Genomic DNA, 17,558 nt, shown 5'->3' on the forward strand with positions numbered 1-17,558 from the left:
GGAAGCAACCACAACTCAGTGTACATCGAGGCTGCCTGGTCTATTAAATTGAAGCCTGCTAAGCAAACTAGAGGGGAAAAAAATCAAAATCAATCATCTGTTATTCAGTGTATCAATTTTTTTGTCATTTGACATTGACAATTTCATTCTGCTTGTCTGTTGTCTCTTGTCTTGTTTTCGTGAGTAAAAGTGGCGTGATAGGTTATGTTATGTTCCGGGACTGATTGATTTATTATAAGCTGAAGCTGAAGCTAAAATTAAGGTAAATATTATGTACTATTGTAATTTTATGTCACTCTTTAATTCAGAAAATGTAGTGTCCATTTTACTAGTAAATGAATATAGGGCATTACTGTCAAATAAAATATAGACCTAACCCTTAGCATTAATAGGCCTAACTTAAGTGTACTTAGGCTAAGTTAGCTTAACTTATATTAATTTTATCAAATAAGGTTGGACTTATCAGTGTTGTATGATCCGAACTGTCATAATTAATTAAATAATGTAAATTAACAAAATTCACCTTAGGCCTATCCTTTTTGAGTGAAGGAAATGTTTAAACCAAGCTTATTATTTCCCAAACTAGGCCTATAGGCCACACCAATGAATGGATAAAGGGATCGAATACAAATTAATAATAATCGAATACTTAACTGATTGTATTATTGTATTGTATTATTATTATATAACTTAAAATATTATTAAGCTTATTATTTCCCACACTATAGGCCACACCAATGAATGACAAAGGGATCGAATATAAATGAATAATAATCGAATACTTAACTGATATTTCAACAAAATTAATTGGTAGTAACATCAAAATTAAAACAATTTTAATGACACTTAAGACTTTGTTAACTTAATGGCAAGAAACCAAATTAGGCCTCAAGGCTACTTTCCCTAGCTTTGGAAATTTTGCAGTGGCGTAAAGGTTGCCTCTCATAATTGTTTCCAATTGTACAAACATTTGCTAGTATCAACTAACTAACTGTGATTTGGCCTATTTAATCTGTCTAGCCTGTGAGAAAAGTTTAAGTTAGTTCTTTATATAACTTAAGTCAAAGTCAAGTTAACTTAAGTTACTTATTCTTTTAAAAATTATTTCCAATCGTGAACGTGTTGTTAAGTATCATCATAGGCCTACTGAAGTTTGTTGCTTGCAATCCCTTTCTTCTGTCTGAGTATGGGCCCCAACATTAGACCCAATGATGTTAGGTCTATAGAGAGATTTTTTTTAATTCAAATGATTGAACCTTCAAGTTGAAGACAATATTTACACAGAACATCAGACACAGCAGTAGGACGCAGCATAATACTGTAAACATTTTAATATTTAATGGATCAGCTATAACAGCTTAAGTTAGGCTTAGGTTATGGCCACACGTTAAGTAAGCTAAATAAAATAGCTTGATTCCCTCTCAATGCAATTCAATACAAAACTTCCTAAACTATTTGACCATCGTAATAGGCTTAGCGTAACTGTTCTGCTAACTTTTGCCTCATAAATATAAGTTTGCCATATGGTAATATGTGTAAAAAAGAGGAGATTTTAGCTAGCGGCCCCTACTATAATTGTGGATAAAATTTAATGGGCTAGCAAAATTGTATAGGTAGGCTACCCCTACCTAGTACATACCCTATAGCAAAAATATTATGACAGAAACTGTATGGGACATAAACTTAAACATAAAATTATGTCACTGGCCCAAAAGTAGGCTAACTTAAAAACGTTTTTATTATTATTGAAATGGAACTGTCAATAAACATCCAAACCAGTTGTTACCGTTATTAGCCTAAGTTATAGACTTTTGGGCCAGCGGTTTAATTTGTTTATATTTATTAGTCCATACCGTTTCTGTTCAATATTCGTGCTAGTCCTATATTCTGTGTAAATATTCAAACAGTAGGCCTACGCGAAAATATTTAAAATGTTTCATTGCATGTCACATGTAACTAAAAATAACGAATAACCGAATTAACGCTCTCTGTCTGATAGGCTTTGGTAGTGAACACAGATACCTTCGGACTGGCAAGCAGAAGCAAATTGAAGGACTGGGAGCAATGAAACAGACGATAAAAATAAACTAAAGACGTTGCTGGCCACAGTGAAACCAAGGGAAAAAAACGTAGTAGAGAGTACAAGAGTTGTATTTTTCAGTTATTGGATAACGATATTTGCAAATGCAATCATTCATTTTATTCCAAAATTGCCATTTTATAATGTAGGCCTATTTAATTAGAGAGTAAAAAAGTGGAGATTTTTTACTTTTTGCAGAAATCCCCTAGGGAGCTAAATTTTGAATGTCAAAATCCGGTAATATTCAGGAAAATCCGGGGATATGGCAACCCTACATAAATCTTGACAACCATAGCTTCACCTGGTTTGTTAATAGGCTACTGTGGGATTCTTAAACAATTTCAACTGAAGCTGCTCTGAAATAATACTCTAAATCTATCACTCAAAATAATTAAACTGACTAAAATTGGAACCAGTTACCAATATGCAATGTAAGTTAAACAAATTCTAGAGTTTTTTTTAATGTCTGTACTTTATGACAAAAATGCCAAAATTCCTAACTTACTTAGGCTAATCTCAAAATTTTCTTGTGGGAGACTAAAATACTGTTTCATAGTAATCATATTGGTTTAGTTAGCGGATTACTTATGGTTTAATGTATTAACTTAGCTCTACATCTAAGTTACTTGGCGCAGTAAACACATCACATATAGCCTAAGTTAAGTTTAAAAGTTAATTAATTAATGGTGGGGGGAAACTGGTATAAACCCAAATAAAAGTTAGTCCCATAGAGACAAAACAACAAATAGGCTAATATTGAAGGATTAAGTTAAAATCCAGTTAATATTTTGTCCAAGAAATGTCTCTGTGAAAAAAAAATATAAACCAATATGACAAATGTTATTTAAAGTTAAATTTTAAAGAGGTTTAAGTTATGTTGATTATGGAAATGTACATGACTTAATTGTTATGGGAATGTAAAAGTTATAACTTAACCTATTGCAAGTTGATTTCAATCACAAAATGGCCCCTGTATGCTGATAACACCACCAATACACATTACAGATAAGCCTGTCATTTATGAACTAGGGTCTTGTTGTATGACCTTACTTAGGCTACAATAAAGTGATTCAGTTATTGAAAGTTCAACTTACAGCTAGATATTAAGTAAAGGTAACATAACAACAATTACTTTTACATATATCTCTTTATATTTTTACTTTTAATTGTAGCAATGAGATTAACAGCTAAATCAATCTCCAAAAATTATACCGTATAGGTATATTAAATAGTTTTTTAAACAACTGAATGTTGTATGACGTTACCGGTATGTAAATGATAATTGTATTTTCATGTAACCTAATGCAATGTTTCAATTTTGAGTCTACATTTTCAATTTCAGGTTTTTATATCTCAATGCTTAAAATAATTAGGTAGTCTAAATAAATTGTACTCATATCAACACTATTAAAATTTATTGGAACTCCACCGTTTTTTTTTAGTGGGATTCAAGATTCCTTGTCACACTAAACCCATATCTATCTATTATTTGCTCATAGAAGATAATCTTAATGAAAGGTAGGCCTATTTCCTGTCATTTTCAGTTATCAAATTTCAGCCTCATGTTCAACCAAGAACAAACAATATAGGTTCTGTCTCCAACTAAGCAAAGAGAGAGAGCTACACATTCATTATCGTTTATTTTTTAAATTCCAAACCAACATTTTGTAGCCTATGTCAACATCTTTTTTTGTATTTTTTTGAAAAATGGTTTGTATTGTATGAATAAAATATAATTAAAATAAAGGTGGGTGTGGGGTGTCTTAGATACTTTGTGGAGCTTTGTTACTAACTGGGGTTTCTGTAGCTGTGATGATTTATTTTTATTATCCCTACAGGTTCTAACATGAAGCTGATAACGTCGCTACTGCCACATTCCAAGGGGTTCGTCAACGGAGAGTGGGTAGATGCATTGTCAGGCCACACCTTCACTGTATCTTCTCCCTCCACGGGTGAAGTATTGACGAGTGTTCCAGACATGGTGGCTGTGGACTGTGAGCTGGCAATAGCTGCGGCTGACAACGCCTTCAAAAGCTGGTCGTCCCTCACTGCTAAGGTATTTATCAAACGGGTCAATTCTCTTTGAATTTAAACTCAAATTAGGAATTTATTTTATTTTTACTCATCCTGTGAACACTGTGTGTGTCTGTTCATAAAAACAATTGTATGTTAAGCAGGTAAGATGATAAATAAAATGGGTATAACAAAGGAAAGTGTTCAAAACAATTGTATGTTTGTAGGAGCGAGCTATGATGCTGAGGAGATGGTACAATGTGTTGGACGATCACAGCAAAGATCTCGCTCACATAATGACAGCCGAGTCTGGTAAACCACTCAACGAGGCGATGGGAGAAGTGGCTTACGGAAACTCATTTGTTGAATGGTTTTCTGAAGAAGCGAGGAGAATAAATGTAAGTGTAATATGATCACAGGACTTGGGCTTAACGCAAAATATTGATTCAATATTTAACCAGATGTTTATCACTTTTTCATTATGTAATAACATTGACTATTGGATACTGAAGTATACATCCCATCTATATGGACCAGCTGTCGCCAATTTTTTATTAAAAAAAAAGGTAGTTGTGTGAGCCAGTCACAGAATGTGCTAGTGTCTAAAATTCTATTTTATATCTTTTTTTTGTTGCTTACCAGGTTGATGGTTCATAACAGTTGCTATAGCTCACCATGAGCCATTCCCTGAGTTTGCCTTGGTAAAAAAGTTTAAGTGTATTCGACAGAATTTAGTAGGCCTAATTTAGATCAGCACAATCTGTCGGGGGCTCAAATCAACTATGACAATTTTCATAAAAATCTGGCTACAAATATAATATGGGGATGGAATGTCTAGTTGTATTAATAGACAAGGTATGTTTAATAGTTACAGTACTGTACATCAATCTTTTGTTCGGTAGTTAGTGCTTCAACAAATACACAGGGTAATAATAATTTTACTTTTACTGGTATTCATTCCTTAACTTAAATTTTTAGTTAGTTTATGAATTACTTTTCAAAATAGGATTTTAAGAAAACTAGCTCAAAAGATTTTAAACATTTTGGATCTTAAATACTGGTTTATTCATTTAAAGTATTGGAAATACAGTGGACATTGTTTTTTAAATAATGAAGGCACAGCTTCAGAATAATGAATAATGATTAATTTCAATTTAATAGCAATTAATTTTTTAGGTTTTTGGGGATGGCTTGTTTGAATCGACCTTTTGAGCTATCCGAACCAGCTCCGGTCCCGTTAGGGTCACTTAAGAGGGGCTTAACTGACCCAAACGGGACAAGCAGATGCAAGCAAACATTTCGTTACGAGACAGGATGTTTATTTATAGCCGGTAATATACTGTAGAGTTTAGCGTATTGTTCCCATTGCCAAGCTTTGGAGCAGAAATGCCGAGATTTCTGGAAAGCGGTGGTTAAACCGAACTGCTCTCAAAACAAAGACAGTTAAAGTTAACTGTAATATTTTACGAGCGAGGGCAGATGATCTGATTGTCGGTTCATGCGAGGTTTAATAAGGGGGGGTCTACTGTGTTGAGGGGGGGTAGGCCTAAATAATTTTTCACCATTTAAAATAATGTCAATTCAAAATTTAATCATAAACAATAATACAATTTTTATTAAATGTCATTTACCACCTATCTAATGTATAAATTTGTTGGCTTCTCAGCAGAATAGAAAAACACCTTTTATCAACCCTGCCATTCAGATTTCAGGTTACCCACCACCTCAGCAATATATTTTGTTCATATCGAAAGTTAAAATAGAAATGTAACCAAACTAAATCAAAAGTGTATTTACGAATGTTTTTTTAATTCTAAAAAAATCCATCTGATTACAGGGAGAGGTTGTGCCTAGTCCAGCCAACAAACAGTTAGTGTTCATTAAACAGCCAATAGGAGTTGTATCCCTCATAACACCTGTGAGTAACTTAATTGTGAACCTATACCGTAACGCAATTGTAGTCTTAGTAACACTTTTGAAATTCACTCAAATAATATTAGTTGCTCTTTGTAAAATTTAAGATCCTAACTGTTGGCGAATTTCCCAAATAGATAATAAGCTATTACCTTAGGTCTCATGGTAAGAACTGGACCCTGCAAAAAGAGAAGTCTGCAGGTTTGCTGTGGCGGGGATATTTTATTAACTGACATTTTTTCTTTAATGAACTGAAGAAGTCATTTGGACAAAACATTAGATAGTATAATGTGACCTGTAGCTTGTGGGCTAGCTATCAGACTAGGAATACTAACCGAAGGGGTTTTCAAAAGGAGATAAGTAAAATAAAAACAGATTGATATCATGGTTAAAACATTCTCCCATAGATTTCTCATCCTTATGGATCAGCCAAAGAATTTTTTTGTTAGTTCCGACCAGTGGAATAGAGGTTGTGTTTTGTTTGCCATTTGTTTCTAGTTATTTCAGTCATTGAAAACCTCGTTAAACCAAATAAAACAATCTAATCGTAAACAATAACTGGTCACCTAATTATATAACCAAACAGTTAAGTACAAATCACAAAATTATCCCTAAAATAATAGAAACAAAATTTCTTTATCACCAACATGAACTAGACACAAAAAACAACCTTCCAAATTTACAATGGGATGTCAAGTCTACTTGTGTTAGTTAGTGTGGTAGTACCATCAAAATATTAAAATATAACTTTATTTAATGGGTACAAATGAGGATAAAATATTAATATGACTATTGCGTACTTTACAAAATGTGTTTGTTTACCTCACTGCATACAATATTTCCGGTACTTGGTACGAGTTAATATTCCTTAAATATCTTGTTCCATCTCCATTTGAAAACCCCTTTGGTTAGTATTCAAATCGTGACGGTGAACCGCCATCTTTTTAGTAAACACAAAGGTGTTAATTCAATTCTCATGCTATTCTTATGAATAAGAATAAGTAAACTGTTGTAGTTTACTTGTTTATGGATTTATTTTAATCAAACTTGGAAAATTAGTTTATATTATATTTATATCTATTGGCATTTACTAAAAAAACACACTATACTATATTAATCTCTCTGTAGCAGCAAACCTAGGTACTCGATAAACATAATTTTATTTATATAAATTTAATAAAACATCTAATCAGTCAAATGGAAATTTGCTGAGTCTGCAGGTTTGATGTGGTGGAGTTATTTTACTCATTAAATAAATTTAATTTTAAGATTTTATAGTATCACACTAATGGGATGAATTTTCATAAACCTTGAAAGTAAACGTCAATTTCAATGGGTTTCGCCTATTTTTGATAAATAAAAAAAAACTAAATATATTTAATCACAAATAACTCAAAAACAGTTGAGTTTAGAAAAAAATTATAAATACAACAAATACAAAAAATACAACACAAATGCAAAAATGTGTATATTTAGATGGACTACATTTTGTACATTTAGACTTTTCCTGTATCTCTAATAATAAAGCCACTAGGCCTATAGCAAAAAATACAGAAATATAGCCGCTTCAATTTTAGGGGACTTTTAGTATGTTCAAAAGGAAGGTACACCCAACATCTGTACCAAATTCCTTGCTTGTACCATTTTCTTTTTAGGTTTATGGAATTTTTCGCTTATTTTGACTGTACTAATAGAAAATTCGCTAAATACTACAATAATGTAGGCTTAAAAAAAATAACATTACATAGAAAATAAGGCACACAACCTCTTGTGCTATGGCTTTTCAAAATCAATTTGATCAACAAAAGGTCATACACGATTTTATGATTGACAGTGGAACTTCCCTCATGCTATGATCACTCGTAAAGCAGCGGCAGCACTTGCGGCCGGGTGTACGTGCGTGATCAAACCTGCAGAAGACACACCTCTCACTGCGTTAGCACTCGCCTACACTGTACAGCTCGCTGGTAACTAAGCTGTTGACTATGAAAACAAATATAGGCTGATGCATAGAATTGGATTACTGGCACTAACCTAAAAGTTTATCAAAGAATGGTCAAGTCTAGGTATATAAATAAAATTACAATTTGTCTGTACATTGCGTAGAATCATAATAATAATAATAATAATAAATCTTTATTTCTCCACAAGTAATACAATAAAATTACAAAGATCTATAAAACAAATTATTTTACAATGTAATAAAAACTTATTATTAATTAATTAAATAAAAACAGTTTGCTTTAACTTGCGAAGAAATATACACACCCAAAGAAGATTAAAACTTCTGTGTGTGGGCGGGAGTCTCAACTAATACTTAACAATAACAAAAAATTCTCTGAAAAGGGTAACAAAATGAATTATAAATTAAATTTACCTTTAGTCCAATAACTTTTGTGGAAAAGACAACAAAGAAAACAAAATTCACCAATATCTAGGAAGTAAAACGAAAAGAATGTAACTATAATAATGAGAACATTTTAAGAAATTGAAGGAAACAATGAAAACCCAGACTCTGAAATACAGATACTTACAAAGATAAAGCAAATACATTGAGCTAGACATTACTTACTAATATTATTAAGAATACAACTGTTCTATTTCATCATATGACTTGGTTAATAGCCACTTTTTCAAAGATTTCTTAAAAACACTAAATGACCTACTCTGCTTTACAGAAACAGGAATGACATTAAAAATTTTAATTGATAAATAAATAAAACACTTCTTAAACAGGGTACAGTTTGGTTTGGGTAAACGTAGAATGTTATGTGCAGTTTGTCTAGTTGAATAATTGTGAATGTTATCAACTGTTGGTCCTGCATTACCACTTAATTTGAAAAATATAGTCAATACTTTAAAAATATATAAATATCTGAAGGGAAGGATATTATGACTTACAAATAAAGGTAGAGAATGAGAATAAAAATTTACATTACATATTAATCTGACAAATTTCTTCTGTAAAGTAATTAAAGATTTTAAATTCGACACATAGGCACCTCCATACAAAGAAATTCCATATTGAAGCTTAGAATTGATTAAAGAGTGGTAAACCTGTTTTAAGATGGGAAGAGGACAGCAATATTTGAGGTGGAAAAAAGATCTAAGTGAGTAACGTAATGAATTCTTTAAATTATTTACATGCATCTTCCATGATAGATTTTCATCCAAAAGTACACCTAGATATTTGGTAACATTACATTGTTTTATAGAATCACATAAGCAACTAGTTTTATTACAATCTGTTTTATGGAAAATTAAAGGTGCATTAAAAACATTTGATTGGGATAAAGAAAAATTGATAAAGATTGTTTTAGAAACATTTAGACAAAGTTTGTTGCAACTGAACCAAGTGATATTTTATGTAGATCATCCTGCATTATGTGATGAAGCTCATCTAAAGTGCTTGCACAGTATGACAATGCTGTATCATCAGCAAACGCTGTTAGGCGTCCATTCAAAAGACCACTGCACAAGTCGTTGACAAAAATTAAAAATAAAATAGGACCAAGGACTGATCCTTGGGGAACACCGAAGTTAATACTTTGGATACTACTTTTGCTCTTCTTAATTTTAACCAGCTGCCTCCTCCCAGAAAGATATGACCCAAACCATGAAAGTGGTACACCTCTTATCCCTGCTGATTCTAGTTTGTTCAAGAGCAAAACATGATCGATAGTATCAAATGCCTTACTAATATCTAAGAACAAACCAGCTGTTTTATTATGAGTTGTGCTATTTAAGTTTCCGTAAATATTTGTCAAAAAGTGTTGAAGTGCTAACTCTGTACTAAGGCCTTCTCTAAATCCAAACTGATTTGGTGAAAAAAAATTATTGTTATCTAAAAATCCAGTGAGTCTATTTTTAACTAATTTTTCTAGTAATTTTGAAAGCACAGGAAGCATGCAGTCATGCAGTTGTTGGTTATTTTAATGTTTAATAGTCTAAGAAAGCCGAAATAGTCTTATCTCAATTTCTGTCCGTCTGTCTGTCTGTTTTTCTCTCTGTTTTTCTCTCTGTATGTCTGTCTGTCTGTTTTTCTCTCTGTATGTCTGTCTGTCTGTTTTTCTCTCTGTATGTCTGTCTGTCTGTCAGTCTCTCTGTCATTCTGTATGTGACGCCAAAATGTCAATTTACGCGGCCTACTCCGAGAAAATTAGAGTACCAATCAAGATTCAAATTTTTTCTGTATTCACTGAATTGGTGTGAGTGTCTTTGGCTATTACAATATGGCCTCGCTACTTTGGAAATAAAATAACGAACCATCAAAACCCCTATTTTGTGTGATTTTTATCAAGTTTTCTCCCAATGTTTATTACATACGTCATTTATGAAATAGCTAACAGCTGTTTGGTTTAAGATTCTCACTTCTAGCTGTCACTGATCTGTTTACATTGAATGTTGTTTACAAATACTGCTACATTTCCAGTCACATTTTGTAAGCAAATCGAAAACCATTCATTGAATCAAGTGGGATACCTTCAGTGACCTTTTGACTTATAAACCAAATGAGTTGTTGGGCAATATCTGTACAATACTAGAATGAAATTTGTGTTGTGACAGGAGTCTTGTGACTTTCCTGTCACGGTGTTCGGTTAAATTCTGCGGTGAATAGAAATGGTGAAAATTTAAAACATTCTTGTAATTTTTTAATAGAATTCAAATTTAATTTGGGTAGGAAAAAGAAGTGAAGGATTGACTCATCTCTGTTGCATGATAGTGCTTACGTTTTATGGAATCAACGTAGAAAATGAATGAATGTAGAAAATGAAAGTGAACTGGTGATTGTTTCAGGGTTTCCAAAAGGAGTTTTCAATGTTGTAACCTGCACCAGAGCCAACGCTGCCGAAATTGGGAGAGTCTTATGTCAAAGTCCTTCCGTTGCTGGCCTCTCATTCACAGGTTGGTGTAATAAAGATTCAAGTTATTGGAGTTTACATTAAAACAACAAACACATTATTTCAACCTATAATTTTATTTTATCTTTTATTGTTGCAATATCACTTTTGTAAGGGAATGATCCAAACCCTGGTTTTTTTATGCTACTGTTTACTTCCTGTTGCCCTAGGGTCCACGGAGGTAGGCAAGCTGTTGTACAATCAGTGTGCTGTTGGAGTCAAGCGCGTTAGTCTGGAGCTTGGAGGCAACGCTCCGTTCATAGTGTTCAACACTGCGGACATTGAGAGAGCCGTGGACTGTGCGATGGCCGCCAAGTTTAGGAACTGTGGTCAGGTATAGTAGTGGAAGATTTACTTGCTTGTAAAAATGATTTGTTAGTGTAACAAGTTTATAAGCTCGTGTCCTGATAAAAATACTATACATTTCTTTCAAATTGTAGGAAACAACAATGAAATAAGAACAATAATCAAATTGAAAAACTAAATAATTGTGTGGGTAGGACAATGCCACTTGAACCACGATGATTATGTTGAAGAGCACATTAATTGATAACAGATTCTTAACGGTAATGGGCGGTATAATTGATAAAACTTGAATCATTTGATAAAAATATTAATAGCGTAGTGTAAAATAAATAAATTTCAAAATATCAGGGTGTCTAGTAGTCGGGAAAATCGGGAATTAGTATTGAATTTCAAAATGGTCTTGAAAAGTCGGGATTTAGTCTTTATTTTGATATCAAAGTCGGGAATTATCATTATTTTGCCGCGATCGTGCAAGATGACAATCACTTTTTCATGCTAGATGACGATCACGTTTTCGTGACCGCGGGAGACGATGATGATGTCTACACGGCCGAGGAAGATGATAATGATTTGGCCGCGATAGCACTTGTCGATCTTGTTATCGTGAAAGTGGGAGACGATAATTATGTTTACATGGCCGCGGAAGATGTTCATGATTTTGCCGCCATTGCGCTTGACGACGATCACGTTTTCGTGATCGCGGGATGATGGCTACACGGCCGTAGGAGGTATCATAATTTTGCCGCCATTGCGGGAGATGATGATAATGTCCACATGACTGTTGGAGACGATGATGGCAATTCTGTTGATATTCAGGATTTTGCCGCGTCTGGACAGATAGTGATGATATTTCCGTGACTAGGGAAGATATTCCGGATTTCGCAGTAATCCCAAAAGTCAACCATGTTGTCTCCACGATGGCAAATGATCACACTATTACCTCTAGTTCGGCTTGATTAAAATATCAGGCTGGCACACCTCAAGTTCTAACAAAATTGTATTTTCATTGTTAGATCTTCATTTACCTTTGACATGGTAGTTATTTACTCTTTTGAGAAGGGTTTTAAACCCAAATTGGGTAAAATTTCAATATATTTTCAAAGTGATAAAACGTTAAATACTTACACAGTCCATAACGTTGTAACACTCACTGACATGAAAATATACTCATTTTAATTGTATTTTTACAGGCTTGTATCAGTCCAAACAGATTTTTCATTCATAATGATGTGTTTGAATCATTTGTTGAGAAGATGGTAAAAAGAATTCATACAGACATTAAGCTGGGTGATGGGTTCGACCCCAACACCACTACTGGGCCTTTGATCAATGATGCTCAAGTTGCTAAGGTAAAGTCTAGTATTCAACATTGCACTTTTACTTTATGTAACTTGGTGATATTTAACAAGTTGGTTTTAATCACACCAGCCACTTTTCAACTACCGTTACACAGGGAAACATTTAAGATCCTATAATAATCAATTATACACTAATAGAATACATGGAAGCCCATACAAATTTTACTGTATTGAGATTTTGTAAGATAAAGCCCTGTGTGTAAATTATTGTCTTTTCCTTATTAGTCTTCTCTCTTTCGCAGACTCTTATTTCCTAGGAATGTTCCCCCATTCTTCTTACTGAAACTAAACAACTATCTTACTCTTGCTTTTCTACTCTGATTCAGTTCAGCTTATTCTCCTCACTGTTTTGATCATTTTACATTTTCTTAAACTTAAACGATAGACTACAAAGTTAAGTACCGTTACAGTACAGTATAAGTCACATAGACGAGCAAGTTGTAACTGCTGTGATAAGATAGTGTTGGCGATCCAGTACAATCTAGCTTATCAGCCCAACACAATAATACATGTGTTATATTTTTCTTACTTAAAGCTCTTAAAGAAAACAAATTCAAATTGTAATATCAATATCTTTACTGTCTGTTTCAAGGTTACCCGCATCGTGGATGATGCTATAGCCAAAGGAGCCAAAGTTCACTGTGGGGGTAAGCGTGCTCTTGAGGTTGGTGACAAATTCTTCCACCCAACCTTACTGACCAACGTTACCTCAGATATGCTATGTACAAAAGAAGAAATCTTTGGTCCTGTCGTTGTGTGTATGAGGTTAGTGTTTTTTCCTTATTTTTTCTGTTAATCAAGGTGCCTACAGCTCCTGAATATCCCCCCCCCCCCCCAGAAAAATCTACAATATTTTGGTTAATTTTTAGAAACCAACAAAAATGTATAGTGTAATCCCAAATTTTATAACTAAAATTCTAAAAAAGACTATAAAAAAAATTGACTCCATTGTTTCAAAAATGGCCGCCATTTTCCAAAATAGTAGAAAATGTTAAAATAATAAAACTATGTATTTTATGGGGTTTTAAGAATGTAGATGCAATTTTAAGACTTATTTACTCTTAGCATTTTCTCTCTAAACTTACTCGTATATGGGCCACATGGCGCAGAATGTTCACCACAAGTAATTTTTTCTTAGTTATAACACGCTGTAACTCCTAAATGAGTAGCTTTAGAGAAAAAATGTCAAGAATACAAACGTTTTTGTTTTTAAATGGCATTTAAATTCTAAAAAAATCATACAATATAGGGTTTTCCATAAGAAAAATCAAATTTGTCAGCGATATTGAAAGATAGCGGCTAAAAAGACTTTTCAAATTGACCAAAATGTGTTAAACAAAAAATCCAAGTCAGTTAAAATTTAAAATTTTTAGCGTATTTTTAGATATCCTACTATATATATACATTATATATCCTACTATAATATTATAAATGAGAAAGTTTGGATGTATGTATGGATGTATGTTTGTGACAAGTGAACGCATTAACCACTGGACGGATTTTGCTGAAATTTGGCATGATGATAGCTCACATTCCCGATTAACATATAGGCATATTCTTATCTCAAAAATCCTTTCGGGCTCCGCCCCAGTGGCTCTATAGTTCCCCATGTTAACCTTATGAGTATTCATATTAAAAGGGAATTAAATAATTTAGTCAGCTGTTTCAACTAAAAAGTTGATTCTATGATTATGCAAAAGCATTAAAAACATACAAGGATTACCAACAGGGTGCAGCACTATTATTTTTTTTTTTAATCTATGATAACAGCTAATTTGCAACCAAAAGGTGTGAGCGTAGCGAACGAACTTCATCCTGGAGGCGAGTTAGCTTAGCGAACGAGCTAACCTGAAGGCAAGTGAGCGCAGCGAACGAGCTCCATTCTAAAGGTGAGTGAGCGTAGCGAACGAACTTCAACCAGGACGTGATTGAGCCATGCGAACGAGCTCACTTATGAAGTAAAACGGGGCAAGGCCCGCGGGTACAGCTAGTAATATTATAAATGAGAAAGTTTGGATGTATGGATGGATGGATGTATGTTTGTGACAAGTAAACGCGAAAAATACTGGTCGGATTGGGCTGAAATTTGGTATGATGATAGCTCACATTCCCGATTAACATATAGACGCATTCGTATCTTAAAAGTCCTTTCGGGCTCCGCCCCAGTGTCTCTGGAATTTCCCATGTTAACCTTATGAGTAATCGTATTTAAAAGGAATAAAAGAATTTTGTCAGCTGTTTCAACTACTCAAGTTGGTTCTATGATATTGAATAGCATTAAAAAGTTACAAGGTTTACCAACAGGGTAAAGTACTATTATTGTTTTACATTTATGACAACAGATATCTTATTAAGGCCATAAAGGTAAAATTTTGTTTTTAAAAGGCTTATGTGTAACTATTTTATCAACAGATGTAAAGATCAAAATGTTTCTATTTTGTGTTCTCTTCCCGTTGCAAAGCACGGGTACAACAGCTAGTATCTTATAACTTTGCAACTAAACAGCTGGCACACTTATATCAATCACTCTGTATATTATAGTGTCACAACTCACTTTTGATAATTCACAATAGCTTTCCTCTTGAAAGTTCAAAGGCATGAGACCTCTTCTCAATTGATGGATCTAGGATTTGTAAGATTTTTTTTTTTTTCTATGATAGCTATTTCATTCTACATCTTGAACAAGAGTACAAACAACAAAAGGTATCCTTTGATGTTTAAATTTGGTTTTAGTCTAGTTTTGGTTTTAGATTAGTTTTTGGAGAAAATGTTTCCCATAATCCCTCAAAAAATGCAATATACTTAATTCTACAAATTTGATTCACTGTTTAGTGTTTACCATTTTACTTTCATCTCTTATAACCATTTTAAACGTTTGATATATCATTATTCTATCATTTTTACCGTGCTTTACCTTAAAACGGTGACGAATTACCAGGTTTTCCACTGAAGGAGAAGCTGTGCAACAAGCCAACAATACTTCCCGAGGTCTTGCAGGATACTTCTTTACAAACGATGTCTCGCAAGCGTGGAGAGTAGCCAAGAACTTGGAGGTGGGGATGGTGGGAATCAACGAGTCATTGATTTCATCAGCAGAAATCGCCTTCGGAGGAATCAAAGAGTCTGGTCTAGGACGAGAAGGTTCACACCACGGCATTGAAGAGTTCACTTACATCAAATCTCTATGTTTCGGCAACGCCTGACATCAGCCGCGGTCTGGTGGTCGGAGCTCGTGGTCGATTATTTAAACTTGATCTGTGATAAATGTTGTTGTAAATCAAGTACGTTTTACTTTATATAAATCCTTCTCAAACCTGAAGATTTCATTTAAATTTTAACAGTAAGTATGTATGATTTTTTTAGTCACAATTTGTTTGTTACAGAATGCTATGTCACCTTCAGAGTCAAAAAGGATAATGTTATACAAGCTAAAACATAAATTAACTAAACAAAAAATGGAACAGAGAAAACACGTTAAATCTTTGACACTGTTAATAATTTAACTGTTAGAAGGAGGATACAAACACACAGAAAGCGGCGTACCTTCTCTCGGATTCCCATTAATTTATCACAAATCAAAAAGACATATAAAAAAAACATGAGAAATTAGAACGGACAGTTTTTTAGCGAATTTCCCTATAGGGAAGTAGCTATTACCGTAGGTCTCATGGTAAGACTTAGGCCCGGGACCGATTTACTTTTTCATTTTAATGTCCCCAGAGGCCAAAAACACCATTCGTTCAAATTTTTATATATGTATATATATATAGGTATATATATATATATAGATTTATATATATATATATATATATGTGTCCGTGAACACGATAACTTGAGTAATTTTTATCCGATTTTGATGAAATTTGGTTTGAAGGTGTAAGGCGGGATAAACTTGAATGAGTTCGCGATCCAGCATGATCGGACCATGGGAACAGGGTTTTATGGGGGGTTTTATGGGGTAAAAATTGGTTTTTCTCACTTTTTACCCTCAAAACACAAAATTTCCCAATTTTTCTCTAAACCTTCTTAAAGAGCTTAAAAAAACAAACAATTCAGTATAACAAAGTGTTTTTGTACGGTTATTGGTTACGGAGAAATCTAAAAAAATTTTAAATTTAAAATTCCCATGTTATTCTTATGGAGAATATTGTAAAATGTTGTAGTTTGCTTGTTTATGGATATATTTTGATCAAACTTGGCAAATTTATTTATTTTATAGTAAGCTATCAATATTTTACTAAAAACACACTACTTTATTAGTTTCCTTGTAGCAGCAAACCTAGGTACTCGTTAAACCTAATGTTATTTAAATAGATCATTTGAAAATCAATTCGGCCAAATGGAAATTCGCTTAGACGGCAGGTTTGCTGCGGCGGGGGTATTTTTTATTTTCTTGTAACCAACTGTACAACAATGCTTCAATATACATTACTGTTTGTTTTTTTAGCTCTACAAAATGGCTGCAATTAAAATTAAAAATTTTTTTAAGGGAAAAAATTAGAAAAAAAACTTTTTTTAATCTCACAACCACATAAGGTTTTCCTATTATTACCCCATCTGGTTCGCGAACTCATTCAAGCCACCCTACATGAGGCAAACCCCTATTGATGGCTTTATTTTGCCTGGCATCCACAATTAATAATCGTGATTAATCAGCTATCTTATCTTATCTTATCTAACAGGGGCAGGTCGAGACCTTAAAGCACTTCATCCGAAATCGAATTATTGCGCACCCCAGATACTTAATTGCTTTCTTGTTGACCTACAAGTTGAGGCGCCCAATGAATGCCTGTAGCTTACCAATTAGTTCATCCTCAGGAAGATATCTACCTCTAGCCATATTTCCAAGAGTTATCGATCTAGCGTGAGAGAGCTCGTTACAATCAAAGAGTAAGTGATCAGCTGTCTCTACTGACCTATCACAGTACCTACAGATCGGTTCACCATCATATAAGCCCATCCGTTGTAGATGTTTCCTGAATCTTC

The 17,558-nt window shown here is 33.6% G+C and overlaps 1 protein-coding gene across 4 annotated transcripts; it reads left to right on the plus strand.

Annotated features, from left to right (window-relative positions):
* The first annotated feature begins 175 nt into the window (after positions 1–175).
* On the plus strand, positions 176–15,945 carry LOC129002931 (succinate-semialdehyde dehydrogenase, mitochondrial-like). 4 transcript variants are annotated; one of them, XM_054431059.1, is made up of 10 exons: positions 176–262; positions 3,919–4,136; positions 4,321–4,491; positions 5,931–6,011; positions 7,842–7,974; positions 10,805–10,912; positions 11,079–11,242; positions 12,405–12,563; positions 13,165–13,337; positions 15,511–15,944. In XM_054431059.1, the coding sequence occupies exons 2-10, from the start codon at positions 3,927–3,929 to the stop codon at positions 15,773–15,775; spliced, it is 1,464 nt and encodes a 487-aa protein (XP_054287034.1). In that variant the 5' UTR covers positions 176–262; positions 3,919–3,926; the 3' UTR covers positions 15,776–15,944. The 4 variants fall into 4 exon arrangements, with proteins under 4 accessions (XP_054287034.1, XP_054287035.1, XP_054287036.1 ...); XM_054431060.1 differs by lacking the exon at positions 176–262 and adding an exon at positions 2,120–2,139 and having other exon boundaries at positions 15,511–15,945; XM_054431061.1 differs by lacking the exon at positions 176–262 and adding an exon at positions 3,115–3,193 and having other exon boundaries at positions 15,511–15,945.
* The last annotated feature ends 1,613 nt before the right edge of the window (positions 15,946–17,558 follow it).

Source organism: Macrosteles quadrilineatus, unplaced genomic scaffold (genome assembly GCF_028750875.1).
Source record: "Macrosteles quadrilineatus isolate MER2022 unplaced genomic scaffold, UCM_ALF_1.0 Scaffold_9__3_contigs__length_116548681, whole genome shotgun sequence".
Classification (NCBI taxonomy): domain Eukaryota; kingdom Metazoa; phylum Arthropoda; class Insecta; order Hemiptera; family Cicadellidae; genus Macrosteles; species Macrosteles quadrilineatus.